This window comes from Amphiprion ocellaris, chromosome 17 (assembly GCF_022539595.1).
Source record: "Amphiprion ocellaris isolate individual 3 ecotype Okinawa chromosome 17, ASM2253959v1, whole genome shotgun sequence".
Taxonomy (NCBI): domain Eukaryota; kingdom Metazoa; phylum Chordata; class Actinopteri; family Pomacentridae; genus Amphiprion; species Amphiprion ocellaris.
The window spans coordinates 14715433-14734853 of NC_072782.1; the positions used below are offsets into that span (position 1 = coordinate 14715433).

Sequence of the window (19421 nt, forward strand, 5' to 3'; positions counted from 1 at the left end):
TGTAGTTATTATGGAGAAAAAACAGCTAAACAAGTCATGCTAAAAGTTGACTGGCTAGTTTAGCAGGGTAGCAGTAACTGTAGTGTCAGCTTTTAACTTGTGGAATTTAGATGCAATAATGTGGTCAAGACCCAAAAGGCAGAGAACAATATCAGTCATTGCCTATGATTTTGGAGAGTGAAATAATCATCCAAAATGTAGCCATTTTAGAAGAACTGTACAGTGCCGTTCTCTAGTCTTTACAGCCCTGTGATGACGATATCAGAACTAAACTGTAGGAATGCTTGAATGATTTAGAAAAAAAAGTAACAAGAAAGCCAGATCAGTTGTTACACCTTTTTTTCCCCCTTTCTGGCAGTTACTATAAGCATCTGGCTTGTTAGGTGAGTTCCTCCCTGTGATCAGCAGCTTCACACATAAAGCTTTGATCACGGACAGCCTTGCTCTGGTCTATACATAGACTAATGACTTTTCAGCAGCATTAATGGGCATATAAAGGACGATGGCCATCTACTTTAAGCAGCTATGTGAAGCCACAGAGTCAAGGCTTTGGCGTCAAGCTGCCTTCTGGCTCTTGAGAGCGACGTTAGATTGATCGCAGATCAGATGCTGTCTGGTATTGAACAGGCTCACTGAACAGGATGGAAACCACCTCTCTGGAGAGAAAGAAGAAGAGAGAAGGGACAAGCCACACAGACATTCTGCATTATTGATTATCTAGTTGGGGAATTCCATGTTAATGGTGGACACACAGGGAGACTCAGGCCCCTGTGCCATAAATAAAACCCACCACGCACTTCAATCCTCTTGTTTAGCCTTTACCAGAGGTGATGTTCGCACTCCTGAGATCAAAGCGGTGCATGGGGAGCAGCGTTAACACCTTAGAGCTCAAGGATTTCCAATTTGTCTCCTTTCTCATAATTGCAACCCACTGAGGCCCTGAAGACATTAAGCCTGTCAGTCACATCTTCCTGCCGAACAGCGATGATGTTCGCTGCAGAGGGTGAGCTTTGTAGGCTCGTGGACGACAGAGATGAAACAGCTCACCTTTGAAAAGACACTTCTGGAGGAAAAAGGCTCAAAGTAAGCATCAGAAAAGTCTCAACGAGCCTAGGAAATGTTACGCATGTGGGAGAAAGTCTGAAAGACATGAATTTTTCATGTCAAATGTGAATGTAATGAGATATAATAAATGCGGAGAGAAAAAGGGCAGAAGAGGAGAGTAGACAGGCTAATCTTGTTCTCATTTTAAGTGAAGAGATGAGGCAAGAGCATTTCTTTCTTTAATGGGCCTGTGGCAGCATTGTTAGTGTATGATCAGTGAGCTTCTAGTCACGATTTCCTCAGCTGCACCTGAATAGTACATGTGGATGCTTTCCTGTTTGTAGCGTTATCTTCCAGCGGTGCATTCAACTCGGTGTGTGGATCAAATTATGCTGACTGTGTTGTGGTTACAGGAAATTATATTGAAGAAGAGGTGGAAGAACAAAGATAACCAGCAGAATAAAATACAGTGATGACAGGTAATTTCAGCAGTAAAGTAAGCATTAGTTTCACAACACTTTTCCTTTTCTGCTATTATCCTCTGTGCAAACACCATCGGATCTGATCTTGTGGTTTTCTGAATATAATGGAAACATAAAAAGAACAAAAAACAACAGTTAATTGTGGATGCTTTTCAACTATTCCTCTTTATTATTTTTTTCATCCATGTGTTATTGCTGTTAAGCTCCCTGCCACATGCAATGTTGGGAAAAGCCTCTTTTTGGAGTATAAAAAGTTTTTATCCCTGCACCTTCACACCCCTGCAACACTTCATCTACTTAACTCTCGAGTTCATTAATTTTCATTTCTACCCGTCAAAGATAACCCTGGTACACTTAATGTAACACCATTAACTAAGCAGCAGAATCCCTTTAAATGTAAATTTAAACAGCTACTGCTGTCGGTGGAACAGACAAACATTATCAGTCATTTGCTGATTATTTTTCCACCAGTTATATTGAATAAAAAGCATAAAATGTTAAGTAAATATCCATATCTTAGATGCAAGAACCAGGACATTTTGGCATATTTGCCAAAATTTTACCTAAAACTATTGATTAATTTTAATTTCACCTGCGTTTCACATATATTCAGCTCAACAACACCCTTGTTTTCTATATACTTATACAAGACTGCAACTAACAGCTGTTTTCATAATCAACTGATCTACCATTATGGTGTTAAAAATGTATTAATAATTTAAATAATTGCAAATGTATTTTCTGTTCATCAACTAATTGATCAACAGCTTGTTGCAGCTCTACACTGATGTGTGTTAATAAAGTTAAAACGATGTTACCACCGTTCAGGTTAAATTACACGCATGTCAAGACAGGATATAATACACTGCATGATTTGCAACAATGTCAACTTAATCCAGAGATTTGAAAATGAAGCACATTTGTTGGAAATTCAGGTTTTCACAAAGAGAGGCACAGAAGAGAAAAATCCATCTGCCAAACTGTCTTTCTCTAGAGTCCTCTGTGATCTCCCAATTATCTTCCCATTGAGTCTCAGGGTTCATTTTAACACAGACTCCCCACTCAGACAGTTGCAATCCAAAGCTTTCATGGCTACTCGCTCGTCCCGTCAATGTTTGAAGGTATACTTTCTTCCTGTGCTGTTTCTCACAACTACAATACTTTAAATTCAATGCAAAAATCCCTTTAGTTTTCAAAGGACTGCAGCCATTCTACATAAAGAATTGATGCAATACAGAACACAGAATACCTTCACTAACTTTCCCAATCCTATTTTAAGGCCTACAAGTCTGAAAACCCCAAAATAGAGAGCAAGGAAACACATTCTAAAACTGACTTGTCTCTGACAGCACAGAAACATTATACACAGCCCCAAATGGTTGTGAAGAAACCAAAACACAGCTACATCTGCTCACCTCTATCCTCCCATTTTTCCCTTTACTGACTTTCTTGTTCTTTTCTTTCCATCATCCATCCAGGTGCTTTGCAGAAATAGAGGCTTTTCCCAACATCACCAACATTTGCATGTATCACTCTGTGAAATCTGCAGAAAATAGGCTTTCCACAATAGTTTGTACCACAGTGAAGCATCATACAAAATGATGTTTTAAATGACTACTAGCAAAAATAAAATGTGTTCCCTTGTTGTTTCGCAACTCTACGGTAAATTATGTGTGACTTTAACAGTGCAAGAATTGCTACATGTATTCTGCTTAACATTCTAGCCACTAAAAAGCAAATTAGATCATTAATTCCATTACAAAAATACTAAATCTGTCCATTGGCTAATAATTTATACAACAGAGTACTTCTCAGTAACTGGTGTATGTTATGTTTGTACTGTGTCACAAGTGGATGAAACAATTAAAGGTCCTGAAATGGAGCCCAGTGCAAACATAGGAGGGTCTGACAAGTACTGATTTAAAAGGAGGAACGTGTTCCTAACTCCGCTGTGGGACAGCAGGGTCCTCTTGGCTGCTCTCCAGCAGCTCATCCTCCGAGAAACTGATGTGGAGGCAGGTATCATTCATAGGAGAGGAGAAAGGCAGTGGGTGATCGCAGGTGTCCGAATGTGAGGTGAGGGTGGAGGGTTCGGGAGGATACGACTCGGATGGCGACACTTCCCCACCCTCCTCCACGGGGCTGTCGCAGCCGCTGGAGGCCGTTAAAAACGTCCCGCGGTCCCCGAACAGGTCGTCGTCGTCACGCAGGGGCGACAGCAGCGACTTGGTCTCGGATCGGACGCCCGAGTCCTCGCTGGCAGAACAGGAGCTGCTCTCGCCGTTGCTGAGGGAGTGGAAATCAGCGGATGACAGGGAGCTGGGGGTGATGTCTGGGAAGGAGAGGCTGCTGCTGCGGCTCGGTGCTGCATCATTAGCGGTGGCCTCTCCAGGCGTGGGCACAGCTATGACCTCTGATCCCGGAGACAATGTCCTGCTCGCCCTCTTGCGGTTCATGGAGGGTGGAGGAGGGTCAAGCTTGGGGATTATCTGTTCACACCTGCCAGGGAGAGAACAGGGGGACCCATTAGTGAAGTCTCATAAAACACCTTCATTGGTATCAGTTTAGTTCTTATTTTGCTCATTCATATTCATTCATTTTCTCACGTAGGAGTGTAGGAATAAGCCTCGAGCTAGTTTTGCACTCCATCAGGCAAACTATACTCCATTAACCTGAGTGCACAGTGACGCAAGCTTTTACTACACAAGACAGTGATTCTCTCTCTCTCTCTGGCTCCCTGCTGTTTCGGCTGTCTAGGAACTTATCGACGTCCCACAGCTCCCCAGTTCAGAAAACAGAGGGACAAGGGAAGAAAGGGAGCCAAAGACAGAGGGAGGGGGGATAAGGAAGAGAGGAAACAGCTCCAGAAATAGCCACATTGCAGTCTCTGATTTTTACCACAGTAAAGCTGTGACATGCACCAGTGCGCACAACCACACACAATTATAGTCATTCTCTTAGAAAATGACTCCTGACACACACCCGATAACAAGCCTCGCTTCCTCCCTGACTCCTCCCACTTGCATGATACCACCGGCCGCTAACTTCGTTCCCCTGTGAAATCTGGTCTGTGGTTGAATCCTGGTCTGAGTAATGAACTTATGTGACCTAATGATGTATTTACTGTCTCCGTTTCTGCACCAGAGTGATGTTGACAGCTACAGTAATGACAGACTTGTAATGGCGGGGGGGGAAAAAAAATCTCCAGAGATAATTATCCACTATTTCCAAGGCTAACAAATGGAGGCAAACAGTAGGGTAAAAGTCAAGTCGATTCCAAAGCCACGAAGGGTGTCATTAGTTTTGATTTGCCATTGTTTTGGCGAGGCTCTGGGGATGACACTGCAATTGATTGCTTGGTCCTAAACTTTCATCCAGAAAAAAAAAACACTTGTGCAGCAAATTCATGGTCCCCAGAGACTGAGGCTTTGATTGATCCCCCGTCTTTTACTCAAGCAATACCACAAGACTGTACTTTTTTTATTTTCAGTGAAATGTTGCTAAAACTATCGCATGGACAGATGTGAGATTTGGCACATACATCAACGGTACCCAGGGGATGAATCCTAATGACTCTGGTGATCCCTTGACTTTTTCTGTACTGTGAAGTTGACATTTGTGGTTTTGAATGAAATGTGTCAACAACTATTGGGCACACTGCCATAAAATCTGGTAGAGACATTCATGTTTCCCTCAGGATAAATGACAGCCATCATCAGGTCTGAATTTCAAGTTGTTCAGAACTTTTTTAACTGGAATATGACCTGACATGACCCAGAATGTAAGAGGAGCCCACATAGTTCCCTTAAAAACCAAAGCAAGCCCTTGAATACTCCTATTGTGCTCCTCTGGGGGTAGTAGCTTCTTTGTGGCTTCTAAAGACACACAGTACAATTAAAGGTTCATTCTACTGTGGTTTAATGTGCTGTTATTTTTGAATGTGCGTGCTGCTAAGTTATGAATATTCTGGATCAAGGAGCAGGACGCCTCATTCCTTTTCCCCTCATTATCATACCTTGGACCTAGCACTACTCTTCTTTGTCACACCCCTCTCCGCCTCATTGCCCTATCTCCCTCCGCTGCCTTTTTTTCTGTCCATTATTCTTCCTTTCTTTGTACTACAGCATCTTTTCATCTCCCTCTAGTCTCATTCAGGATACCTGCACCTCAGCTTCTGGTATGCTTTTCCTTTAGCCTTTCCTTTTCCAGTCGAGTTATTTTAAAAATTCTGTTTCACACGGCTATATAACAAGCTATTAAAGACGAGCTGCTGTAAAAGTAGATTCTGATCATGTAATTTCATGATTTATACCCCTATGTCTGTCATCTCTTTACCACAACATTTGTGATGTAAATTTCAAATATACTATCAACAAAATCTGTCTGTCTAGCTGCTACCTGAATGGAAATGCTTTAAAATCTATGTTTAGTTTTGTTCCTCTTTAAGTGCAATACAATATTTAACATATTAGACTATATGTGCTGGTAGAAAATAGCATTTACATTGTATATGGACCACTATAAGTGGAACTTTAAAAATCTTAGTTTTTGGGCATTCCTCTCCAATATACACAGACTAGCGAGGCAAGACTGGGGACTAATCCAATGACTACAAAAACAAGATAACTGAGATAAAATGATTATTGCTCTGCATTCTGTTCCTTAATGATTTTTCAGTTTTGTCTTGTGTTATAAATGCGGCGCACCCCTTTTGTCCACAGCAATGTGTTTTTGTTGTTTCCGCGGCTCAAAAGTTCGCCAAATGTAGAGTTACTGACCCTTTAATAGGGAACGTCAGACAGGTTAGTTTTATTGCACTGATGATGATTGGTGCTGTTACAAAAGTAATCCTGCTCAGTACGAGAGGCACTGCAGATTCAGACATCTGGTGTTCATTCTTGGTTGAAGAGCCAATGGTGTGAGCTGAGTGTAGGTAAGTCCGAATCCTCCTTACACGTCATGATGCCATCGAGCCACAGAACTTCAGTCAGTCTCAGATAGCTTAGTCCAGTCAGGAAAGCTGCAACCAACGAATATTTTCATGGTTGATTACTCTGCAATTTTCTTCATTAATCAATTAGTTATTTGGTCTATAAAATGTCAGGAAATAGAGGAAGTCTGTCAGTTTTTCCCAATGCCCAAGGTGACCTCTGCAATTAAATGTATTTAGAATTCAAGGAAATCCATGGACAAGTTGTTTTTGTAGTTAAATATATGCATAGTGCTTCCAAAGTCAATGAGGAATTGTGTCAAATAATCACGATCTTGCAATTGGGCAGAATAAGGATGATTTTGTCCATAATCGAGCAGTTCTAGACTCGGGTCAGTCTTTTGACAATGACATGGCACACAGGGCTCAAACCTTCCAGTGCTCATTATACCAGAAAGTTGCACTACATAAGTTCTCCATTTAAAGGAAATTATTAGCATTTATGACAGCTCACATATACTTCAAGTTACTACCAAAGAAGAGTATCTGAATGCTTGCTTCTAATGTATCATATGATCAGCTACTGGTTTCATTTAATTCCAGCATAGATACTGACATTTGTTTGTACTGGTGTAGGTATTCCCTCACCGTGATCAAATCATTAGGTTATCTTGATCAAAGTGACATTTTCATTTTGTTATAATGTGGTTGGAAAATGATTTTTTTTTCCATGTCCTCTATACTGGCACATTTAATTGAGCTCTGACATCAACTTTATTAATCCCAAAGGGAAGAGAGCAGAATCTTCACATAATCCTTGTTACGAGATACTTATCTGCTTATTGAATACAATTCTGCTCTGAGCAAACGTAGGATTTCAATAACTCTATTTATCTAAAGACTATTATTGTCAGTTATTGCAGGCCACACAGTCAAATGAGTTCATACGCTGCTATTTGACTGGCTGCTGGTCAAACATGCAGCAAAACAGTATGTGAGACCTCTGACGCCGTATGCCTCCGGCTGGGCTCATCACATTCTCCATCTGGCAGACGGTTGATTCAGTAAAGCAATACATGCACGTGACAAAAAAAACAGCCACTCACACACTGAAATGTATCACAAACTCCAGTCTGACACACTCAGTGTCAGACAGCTACATAAAGATGCGCCTCCCTCCTGCCTCTGCCTCTGCTCTGACAGTTTTACTGTTCAGGCTGAACCTCCGCTGACAAGATAATACCAAAACCTTGACAGGAGCGTTTCTTCTTCCCTGGCAAAAGTGCGAGAGACAAAAACAGTCCAGCAAAGTGCGACAAACAGACACAGCTGCCGTGCATAAAACATGTGTGACTCACTGATTACTCTGATGCTAATGCAGTTCCGCATTAGCAGAACCACATCCGCATGTAAATAGAGGTTATTATGCAGTCATTAGCAGAGAAATCACTGGTGAGACCCGCACACGAGGCCGCCGACACCCACACTGTGCATCCACCGCATGCCCAGTCCCATGCTTGGTGCCACAGACACTGGATCCACATGCTGGTTATCATGAGTAATACTCACATAGAGGGAGGAGAAGGGGCAGAGAGGAGAAGAAGAGGAGGAGGATGAGGAGAGGAAGGAGGGCTTAGGCAGAGGTAGAGAGGCTCCCAGGGAGAGGCAGGCTGGTGCAGCAAATGATGAGAAGGGGATGAGGACAGGACGATGGAACGCATGAGCTGAGGGGTTAGAGGCAGTGGACTGCTGGTTGGGGTGTTATCTGTTGTTTGTTTGAGTGACACACTGAACTAAGGAATGATTAGAGGAGCAACAGGATGAGCAGGAGCGGGTCCTCACACCTGTACCAAAGAGAGGCGACAGTTAGACTACACAGGATTATAGGGGCTATGTAAGGGAACAAGACTAGTGAAGTTAAAGCTCACACCAGTGATTTTTTTTTTTTTTTTTTTTTACATGTTTTAGCTCATTAAAGTCACTGTGTGTTTGATTTGAACATCTCCAACTGTGACACCCTCAGTGGCAGCATCTAAAAAGACAAAGGAAAAGTGACAAACAGGAATGTAGTTACTAACTGGGTGGAGCTGTTGGTTTTGGGAGTATTTTTTTCTCAAGTCTGGATTTCTATTTTTTCATAATGACATCCTCAGTGCAACACAAGATAGAAACATGCAGTACAAGTCTTTTGAATATACTAACAATGTTGTGGTGTTTATTCCATCAGATTAGTGAGGAGGTTGGCTCTAAATATGATAATAAAAGTGAGCTGTTGGCTGGAGTTGCCATTGAGAAAAAGTCTGCTAGAGGTGCAAATTGGAGAAGTAGACCAAAAATGTCTCCTTTTAAGCTGCATCTCCTCACAAATGTAATCTTTAGCTTTCACTCGCCATTAGCGGTTCTTGTCATTAGTGTTGTAGTACCCAAGATTGGTCTCAAGGCTGCTTTTCAAGGTTTCAGTCTCAATCTGGGAATCGCCTACATTTGTACTGTGACTTGCCTCAGTCTTGGTGTTTGATGTCAAACTTCCTGCTTTCAATGTAAATAATAACTTGACTCATTACTAATTAGATATTTTTGGTCTTTTGAAGTGCCACTCCTTCCTATTCCCCTTCACACCCACTAGAAGAAAGGCTGTCTGGAAGGAGATTTCAGACAGATTTTCTGTGATAAAGTTTTGCTACCTAAACTATGAAGAATTATTCTGCGACGCAGCATCCATAAACAAAACACACAGCAGCATGTCAATTCTGCAATGTCACTCTTACTGAAATGACTAAGACTTGGTCAGAAATGAAAAAAAGTAAAAGGAATCTGCTTCTGTACAAAAATTCTTCAGTGATCTCTCCTACTTTCCCTCACCAAAGAGATTTAGCGAATCTTAGCTGTATATATTCGCCATATATGTACATATTGTATTGTTCTGTAGTTTCAGTGGTGCAATGCAAAGGTTTGCATGTTCCTAAACGTGTCATGCAGTGTGGGACTAGCACTGATCTGGTTCTGGTCTTGTATTGGTCTTACTCTGCTTTGGTTCTTGTCTTGACTTTGACTCAACTCCTTCAAATCTCGGTTTGGTCTCGACACACTCTGGTTTTGGTCACGACTTGGTCTCAGTTTAGGTTGTCTTTGTACTTGTGAGTCGACATTAAACTTTGTAAGTGGATGGTACCTCATCCCATTAATTTTTCATGCTTGTGCTTTTGACTGTAATTTCATGCTAGTCATTTGTGCCAGTGATTTAGCTAGGAGTTTAATGGTCATCCAAACTATAGAAGCACAAGAGAAGTACTGTAAACAGTCCATCGATCTAAGACAAGAACAGAGGTGGATTTTAAAAATGTCCTGCTTTCTGCTGAAAGATATGCTCACAAACTTCAGGGACTTTCAGCGCATACAGGGGTGGCTTGCAGAGTGAAACAACCGGAGTGAGAGTCAGCACCTGCAAGTCTGAGAGTATGGTTCTTTGCTGAAACTGGGGGTTAGGGGTGAACTGCTGCCTCAAGCAAAGTAGTTTACATATCTCAGTATCTTGTATGCAAGTGACAGGAAGATGGAGTGTGAAAGGGCCTGATGGACTGGCACTAATGTGTACCTGACCAATGTGGTGAAGCGAGAGCTGAGCCAGAAGGCAGTCTATGCTTCAGTCCTCAGTATGGTCATGCGCTATGTGAAGTGACAGGCAAAATAAGATTGCAGATACAAGCACCCAAAAGGGTTTTCTTTGTGAGGTGGCAGGGGTCAGCCTGAGAGATAACGTGAGGACTTTGAACAGTAGGAGGGAGCTCAGAGCAGAGTCACCTTCACAAAGTGCAGCAAATAAGGTGGTGCAGGAATCTGATTTGGAAGGCTCATGTGAGCTTTCCTTCAGAGGCTTTCCAGGCATTAACAACAAGAGGGGATGCCAGGGTAGGCCAGGTATTATCTGGAAGGATTACATATCTCATCTGGCCTAAGAACGCTTTGGGATCACCCCAGAAAAGCAGGAAAACTTTGCTGGGGAAAGGTGCGTTCAGAATGCCCTGCTTACGATGCTGCCATTGCAACCTGATCAGCTTCAAATAATCCGAAGAAAAGGATGGATGGATGGTTCCTACAATAATCACGACAAAATGGTGATGGGAGTCTTTTGTTAGCTCACTATATAAGGTGTCTTTGGGTTACATGAATTGTGTTTAAAATTGAAATCACTATTATTGAAACCAACTGCCGCCTGAAAAGTAAGAGGTAAATTCTATGTCTATTTTTTTTTAAATTATTAGTAGAGGGTAGTAGAAATGTACAAATCCACAGGTGTAGTCATTAAAGGTTTCACTTTTTTTAGCACTTGAGATGTGTCAGACTATTCACTGCAAGGGGCAGCTTATAGTGGGGCTAATTAAATGTCAAATTAAAATCAGTAGAGAGACCAGAACAGCAAAGGTACTTTAGAAGTTAAAACTAATCACCCTGTGGTGTCTGAAGCACAAATGACTCATGAGCACAGCATGTTTATTCACTTCACCATTCAAAAGGCAGGAATAAAGCAGGCAATGACAAGAACAGAGTGAGCATTTTGTTATTTTGCAAGGAACCAGGAGGAGATAAGCTGATCAACAGGTGGAGACAAGTAGAAGGAAACAGCATCTGACTTGGATCTCTCAAAAGAAGTGTTACATCTAAGATTGTTCCGCCTGAAGCCTTCGAGATAGAAAGACAGAGACACAAAGCAACTGAAAGAAGAACAAGTAGGAGGTTTAAACTCAGAGACGGGAAACTGGGTTTTTGTAAAAGCATCTTGCTTTTGAAAAGACATTAACACAACACTCATCTGAAAGAGAGAGTTGTCTGTGAGATATCTGCGTGGGATGTTGAAGTGTAGGTGGATGAATGTGAGTCTGCAAAGTGTCTGCAAGATTCTATTAATGGTATTAAAAAGCACAACCCTGCCTGATAAAAGTCCCTGTCAAACATTATTCTTCCAGGCTGACTTTACTGCTCTCCAGACACATTCAGCCTGACAGGCTAAAAGCACAGATGAATCTTGCTGCAAACTGTCAAAAACGACAACATCTATCTCTGAACGACGCCATGTAGCACTGTGTAAATCTAGCTGACAGTTCCAGCTCAGCCCAAACGCCTGGAAACATCATCCATTACGCCCCAATCGCATCCCGGCAATTAAATTAGAGGCCAACGAGATCTGCCAGTGCAGCTCTGACAGACAGACAGACCATGATGATAATGATGAAGCGGTGAATCAACCAAAAGGGTAGAGGGGAAGGGAATATCATGAGATAGGTCAGGAAATGTGATTATGCAACATGCGATCCTGTCAGAGAGCAAGAGTGGAGGAGAATGCAGTCCATAGCATGCCAGGGGAAAACATGACTCACTTGTTAGAAACACAGTTTGGTGTTCATATAAGCCACCATGTGTGTCTGTCTTTGCTCTGTGTGGGCATGTTGCAGCTTTTAGTGGAATGGCTCTAGGGATGGCAACCTTTGGTCAGTCCACCACTTTGGTCCGGACTGAAATATCTCCACACTGTTGTATGGATCGACATGACTCTCTGCACAGACATTCAAGGCCTCCAGAGTCTACACTGACTGTGCTTGTTCTCTGACTTGGTTCAATGTTGTGTCCACAAGGTGTATTTTAAAGCTTCTATAACATCCTGTTTTGATCCTACTTTCTGTTTGCTGTGTACAGTGTGACTCATTGTATGGTTGGCTATAGTGTTCAGTACAATCCCAACATACCATATGTTGGGATCATAAAGTACCCGAGACAGTTGGCAAGCTGGAGAGAACACGACGATATGTTCCGTCTTGGAAGATAAGGCTCGGATGACTGAACGCTCTGAACCTCAAAAGCCAAAACGCACACTGTTTGTACAAAAATAGTCACCTTAATTAGGCAATTTATCAGAATGATTCAGAAAGCAAAAATAACACCAAAAAACAAAAGACTCCGAACTAATCATCAATGGCATACAGTTCTGTTGGGAAATTTGACCAAATCAAAGCTTAAAAATTATATTTAATCCAAATCACTTTATTGTACGTCTCGTTTAAAATTTTGCCAAAAATGAACAATTTCCTCCCCCAAAATTCAGTAAAAAACAAAAAATTCCACACTCCTCTGCACAACAGAGAAACCTTGACTGAATCCACAGTGACCAACATTCAGATGACAAAAAAAAAAAAAAAATCATGGATTCTGAATAGTTTTGGTTGAACTGTGCTGGGCTGAAGTGCAGGCTGTGTTTACAGGGAGCAGATCAGAGTACAGATACAAATGAAAAATCTAAGTAGTAAAATACGTACAGAATCTAAAATGACTATTTTTTTTCCTAGAGTTGGTAACACCTGTAGGCAATGATTCCAGGTTTCTTCAGGTTTAGTAAAATGATGGCATTTCCATAGAGGTGCTGAACTTTTCTTGCAGTGAAAAATGAGCCCACAGTGAACAAAAATGTGACTGGGGCAAAAGAAAAAGCCCAGAAATTGCTTGGAGTTCAGAAAGCTACAGATAAAGACAACACTGTCACCAAATCATATGTTTCTATATAACTAAACTGTATTTTTATTTAAATTTTGAAAGAAACATAAATGCTGTTTTGAAGGAAATGTATTTTCTCACCGAAAAATAGGACTGTGACGTGACTTAATAGGAAAAGATTCCAGTTTGAAAGAGCCACAAAGTCTGCATTAGGAATCAGAAGGGGAATGTTCTGGTGTAAGTCTTGAACAGGACTGTCACCCAGGAGACCAGGGTTAGTGTTGCATGTGGGATCATAATTCTTGGATTTAAGTTTCTTTTGCATCCATTGCATCCACCAAAGCTATGTGGTTAGGCTTGAGAAAATTCTCATGGTTTGGTTGAAACTTTCATAATGATAATTTCATGTTAGAAGCTTGGTTAAGTTTAGACACCACAACTGTGTGGTTAGATTTGAGGAAAATATTATGGCTTGGGTTAAACTATGATCCTTTCACAACAAATCTGAAGCATCTCCACTATTTTCTGGTTGGCAAGGGGAGAAATGATACCCTATCTAGTACAAGATTAGTTGGCTGAAAAGCATTAGAAGCGAAGCTTAACAAACTCCAAAGATACTATTATTATCCTTCGGCATGGATTTCAAGTACTAACTTGCATGGCTACTACTCCAAAATTACAACTTGCCATTGTGTAGCTTAGCTCGGTTTTACAGCGTTTGAGCGGAGTCGTGGGTGAGCTGGTGTGTTTGAGCTGCAGCAAGCGGTGGGGACTTTATGTGTAGAGTTCCATTAAAGCTATTTTAATGAAAAATTGGATTCTTTGAATGGAAAAATGCAAATAAGTAACCTCGATACACCGAAATGAGCTTTACAGCTAGACTGTGCTAATACTGTGCAGTGATATAACTCAGCTTGACCAGCACTAGACTGATGATGGCGGTCAGCGGAGGAGAGACGGCAGTGGAGTGTCTGTCTGCTAGTCCGGAGAACATCAAATCGGGCCACTCAGGCTGTAAACACTGATCCACTGGGGAAATCCAGAAAACAAAAGCAAATGGAAGCAATAAAATGTTCTGTGCGGTGGGGGAGGGTGAGCACAGGAGCCTGACTGCACCAAAGGTAATGCAAAGGAGTTTGGCACAGACGGAAACAAAATAACACAAAGTAGATGAACTTTCCATTTCTCCACTGCTGTTCCCCCACTATTTTTCCTATGCTGTAGTGTGATTAAAAGTTCTAGTAGAGTTACATAAGCTGCATTACACCACCAGATCTAAACAGTGAAAGGTCAGAATTGTTTATTTGCAGAGTTGCTGTCCAGTTTTCAGTTCTGCCAGAAATTAATTATGTGTTTTTTTTTCCTCATGTGCTGTTACAACCTGGTTTTTCATTATTTTTATATGCCGTTTGTGAGTAAACCCGGTGTAAAATTTTATAACTATTTACATAAAGATGATGTCACTCAGGAAAGGAGGCAAACAGAAGCCAATAAAGAAGAACGAGGGTGGTAGAGAAGGAGAATTCACTTTAGTGGCGCATTTGTAAACTCCTGTGTCTTTTAAAGCTTTAGAGACAGAAAATAGAAACTCTAATGGGACAGAGAAGCTCAGCAAGAAGAGTGGCTCGTTGTTATATAATTACAAATAAAGGGAAAATGGGGGTTTCAGCCTGGCATGCAGCACGCTCCCAGATGAAAACAATATTCAGATGGAAACGTACAGTAACAGGACGCCTCACGTTTTTTTCTTTCTTTTATTTTTTCTTCTCTGTCAAAAAACTACATTCTGACATATGTGGCAGGGTAGAGTTTCGTGCTGTGAAGTGATGGGAGCCTTTGCTGTAGGAAACCACAGGATGTGAGCCTGGGTAAGCTGCAGACACAAGCGCACACACAATGAAGACATACAAAATCAATATAAAACATCAACAAGCACGCCAAATACACACCGAGTCAATTCCAACTCCTTATTCTTCCCCTTTGTCTGTTTTGAAATCAACTTTAACACGCTCTCCTTGGAGATTTCGCTGCGGATTTCGTTCAGAGAGAGAAGACAATGAGACAAATTAAGTGTGAGAATGAGAGCAAAAAAAGGAGGAGAAAGAAAAGGACTAAATAGTTTGTCCTGCCTGAGAGCTCTGCTTGATCTTATGCAGTAAATGTGTTTTTAGCATAGCTAGTCTTTGTGATGACTTTAAGGAGATTAAAAGCTCATTAAAAAGCTCATTAAAAAGTGATTATATGCTGTGGCTCTGTATATGCTTTCAAGGTAAGGGCTTTGTATGTATCACAGAGTTGCATACCAGAGATTTCAGACATGAAATCACGAAAAGGTACAGCAGTGGAAGCACTTCATGAGATAAAATGTGCAGCACAGCGAGAAATGGAACCTCAGACATTCCTGGAAAGCAGAAAGCATCCATAATAAATTATTCCAAAAGAAAATGATCCCATTTATTGTCTTCGCTCCCTCGACATTTAACGGCTTCTCAAAAAATGAAATCGAAACACTGGGACGGCAGTTAAAGCTGATGGAGTTTCCGTGTTTCTCCTAAATCTCATTCTTGCTCACAAGCTTCTCTGATTCCTTCTTTCTACCTCAAACCTGATCCCCTCTTTGTTTGTCTAACCTGAACCCTTTTCTCCCTGCATTCTGTAATCCCCTGATTACAGACACACTTTCATTAGCTGAAGGCGGCTTTCTGCTGAGTTGAGCTGTTCTCCACTAATAACACTAAAAGCTACAGGATGTGTATGTCACTGTGCAGGCCTGGGTACCCAAACGCAAACTGACTGCTACTGTGTTATTTGCTTGTATGCACATTAAAGGAGTTTATTATTTTGAGAAATATCCAGAGAGTTATATGGGAAGATTAATATTCCTGATATGTGTTCGCTAAATATGAAGCTATACAACAGCAGGCATTCAGCTTAGCTTCGCACAAAGACTGGAATCAAGGGGAAACGGTTAGACTGATTCTGTCGGAAGGTAACTAAATCCGCCTACCATTACCTCCAAAGATCACTATAATTAACATCTTACTTAGTCTTTGTTTTGTTATGAAAACAAGCGAAAGCGACAATTTGTTGTCATTAGGTGTCGGGTTATTTCTTGGCTGGGCCCAGAAATTTCTTGGAGTCTCCTCCGGTTGCCTGGCAACTGGTCAGAAGTAGTCTTGCAGATTACCTCCTCTGCAAAACAGTGAATTGTTGTTTATACACTTAGTTTATTTATGGATTAAACAGATGAGGCATAATGCATTAACTAATGAAGATTTCCAGGTGTTGATGAGCTAGCAGCCCACCATTTCCAGTCTTCATGCTAAGCTAAGCTAACTAGTTGTGATCGCTGCATATTTATCACACAGACATGAGCTGAAGAAGACTCTGGATGGGAGATGAAGTGTATTCAAGAACCAAAAAGAAAAGTCCAGTTGCTTTTCATGAAAGCTCTTAGGATGACCATGACCTGGCTGACTGAGAATACACAGAGACATGAACGTATATTTTTAGCATGCTTTTTAAAATGACACGTGAAGTGATTTACATTACATGTCATAATTTTACACTTAGATTTGGTGAAGCTTCCAGATGGAACAGCACATCACAGATGATGAGTTTAAGGGCCATCGCAAAGTTGAAACACCATTGTAGCTGCCTGCTACTAGACTCAAAAATACATTGAACTGGAGATGTACTATTGTTAGTGTTTGTGCCGTTTTCAGTCTATTTGCTTTTGCCCCTGCCATGGAAAAGACAGTAGTCATAAAACTGTCAAGCGAATCTGAAGCAAACTTTTGAAATGTTGCAAAAACTGAAAATGCAAATTAGGCTTGTTTGCATGAACTGCTTGGGAGTCAGTAAACCAGGCACCTTAAGCTTTGATTGTCATAGTCTGCAGTGTGAAATGAGCAGTCAGTGGCTTAAAGCTTGTTAATACTTGTGCGTGACACTGCAACATATGTGAGGTAACTTCTGAGGATTATGGGTCACAATGGCCAGAAAAGAATATTGGCTTGCAAACTTTAAAATCCAAACAGATGTAGTAGGACATTCGGATATTTGTAGCATACCACATTTGACATACATGTTTAGGGAATTATTAAATCTTGTGGACTACTATATAGTGTGGCAGCATGGATACTGGAACACAGCCTGATTATTTGTCAGTCATAAAAAAACCTCTAAGAAGAAGAAACAAGCAAAACTTTGACCATCTACAAGCACAAAATGGAGAGAAGTATTCAGTAACCATTTAATCTTTGATGTCAGGTGTTATTGGTCATGCAATGATGTCTTGAGATGCAAGAAGCAGAAACAGCCTCGAAGTCATGTGAGCTCTGTCAGAACTTATTGTGGGGTGGGGGGCTGGGGTGGGCGGGGTTGGGGTTTGGGTGGCAGGTGGGTCCTCGTGCCCCGGGCCGCCTGGGTCGGTCTGGGCGCGCTGGGGGTGTCAGTAGCTGCTCCCTCTTGTTCTCCGGGTTCGCGTCGTTCACGGTGGCCCCGGTGGCTCTCTGGGGGTGCCACCCTGTGGCTCCCATGGCCCGGGGGGAGGGCTGCCCTGTTGGCTTGGCCCTGCCTTGCCTTGATTGCTGTTCTGGGCTTCCGGGTCCTTCACACTTGCATGTTTGATCAGGTCTCGCCAGCTACTGCCGAGTCCCATTTCAGCAAATGATGGGACCCGCCAGAATGTGCTGAGAATCTCTCCAGTCTCTACCCTAAACTCATTCTCTCTTGCACTAGTATCCTCTTCTGGCCTATTCTATTCTATTCTACACTATCAAGACATCCACAATTATGGTGCTCAGTACCGTTTGTTTAATTATTTATTTATTGATTTTCTTTTTCTTTTGTGCTGGTTTGGTTTTCTTTTCTTTTTTCAAATTTTTATTTATTTATTTTTTTTTTTATTGATGGACAGTTAGTAGTTGGGAATAACACACCACCTTACAATCTTTAATTGCAATAGCAACGCCTGTTATTTTCTATCCCTGTTCATCCTGTTCGTCCTGTTCGTCCTGTCCAGTCTTTGTTTCCCCCACACATCACTGAGGTGTAGCACTGCCCTCCCTGGCTCATAATAGGGAATTCTAATAAAGAAGGTCTGCTTAGCTTTCAGGGAGGGCCAGTGATGGTCACACACATGCACTAAATATTAAAATATTTGGCTGCAAGACTAAAATATGCATCGATCTCATACAATGTTGACTCCCCTCTTGTGGAGTTAAACAATGAGAACAAATGCAGACAAAAAAAAAAAAAAAAAAATTATTCAAAAAAGCTGTTTCCCTCTCCCCTGAAGCACACCAAAAACTTTACCTAAAAAGCCAAAAAACTTTTGAAGTAAGCATAGAAATGCTTTGTTTTTTTGGTGCAGTTGAAGAGGTTTTTTTTTCAAACTTTGCTGCTTCAGTTGACTTTTTCTAAAGGTCATTATACAAAAAGGACCCTTTAAATTTTCAACCAATCAGTATTCAACCTACGAATAGCATCAGTGCAAAACCATGGCCTCTGCATTGGCTGTGTTCCCATAATCCTCCACTTTGAATACATAGCTACGAAAACCAACGCGGATCTAGAAATTCACCTTTACACTACACACTGAGTGTTTTTACAGTACCAACCAGCACTATTTTCTCTCTGTGCAGTAAACATGTGAACAGCAGTCTTACTTTTCATCCATGCTGGCAGAGTTTCTCGACGTGAACGGGACGATCTCGTTGCAGGAGTTCTCCTTATTGTCGGCGGTGCCGTCGGCCCCGATGAACGGGTCCAGGTCGTCCACTGAGGCTGCTGGTCTGGTGCTGTTCTCCAGGTTGAGCAGGTTGAGGTAGGACTCGGCACAGTCCACCTGTGTGGAGGAGAGGGGTGAGGCTTGGAGAGGCCATGCAGGTGTGGAGGTGATGAGCTGCTCCAGGGTCTGACTGTAGTGATTCTTCAGATTCAAGGAGAGAGACTTTACGGATGTAGAAACTGAGCTGCTCGCTGACTGTTGGCCATCTGGAGGAAACAGAAAACACAGGAGACATATCAACATAATGTCACCAATAAAAACAACAGTAAATATAATGAGAAGGATCAACCACAACCAGCATATTGACCACTGCTTTTGTGTAATTTGGCGTCTTTGTAAAGCTGACTGTCATTACAGAATGGAAAAGCTGGATCAGCGCCAGCCAGTGCACTCAGGCCACAGATCAGCAAGATTCCTATCAAACAGGCCAACATGATTAATACAGGCACGCCACATTATTTGTCAGTTTTAAAATTCACACATACACACACCTAAAAACACAATCAATATGAAGCACATTTGTACATACACACAGCTCTACCCACCAAGTGTGTACTTGTGGTTATTCATTATTATTCTGGCAAGATTGGCTGTTCTTTCAGCTGCTGCAAACACAGCCTTCCTCCAAAAATCCTCCTTTGGGACAAAGTGTGTGCATATGTACCAAAATAATGGTTGTTAATACAAT

The 19421-nt window shown here is 41.6% G+C and overlaps 1 protein-coding gene across 2 annotated transcripts in view; it reads right to left on the reverse strand.

Moving 5' to 3' along the window:
* Positions 1-1665: 1665 nt before the first annotated feature.
* Positions 1666-19421, reverse strand: part of si:dkey-34e4.1 (carboxyl-terminal PDZ ligand of neuronal nitric oxide synthase protein) — a 71314-nt gene continuing 53558 nt past the window's right edge. Inside the window, exons 10-11 of one of the 2 annotated variants that reach the window (XM_023296929.3) lie at positions 18612-18939; positions 1666-4025 (exon numbers count right to left, since the gene is read on the reverse strand). In XM_023296929.3, coding sequence (XP_023152697.2) covers positions 3467-4025; positions 18612-18939 — 887 coding nt within the window. In that variant the 3' untranslated portion in view covers positions 1666-3466. Of the gene's footprint in view, positions 4026-8117; positions 8301-18611; positions 18940-19421 lie in introns of those variants that run through there. The other variant, XM_023296930.3, reaches the window with a different exon arrangement.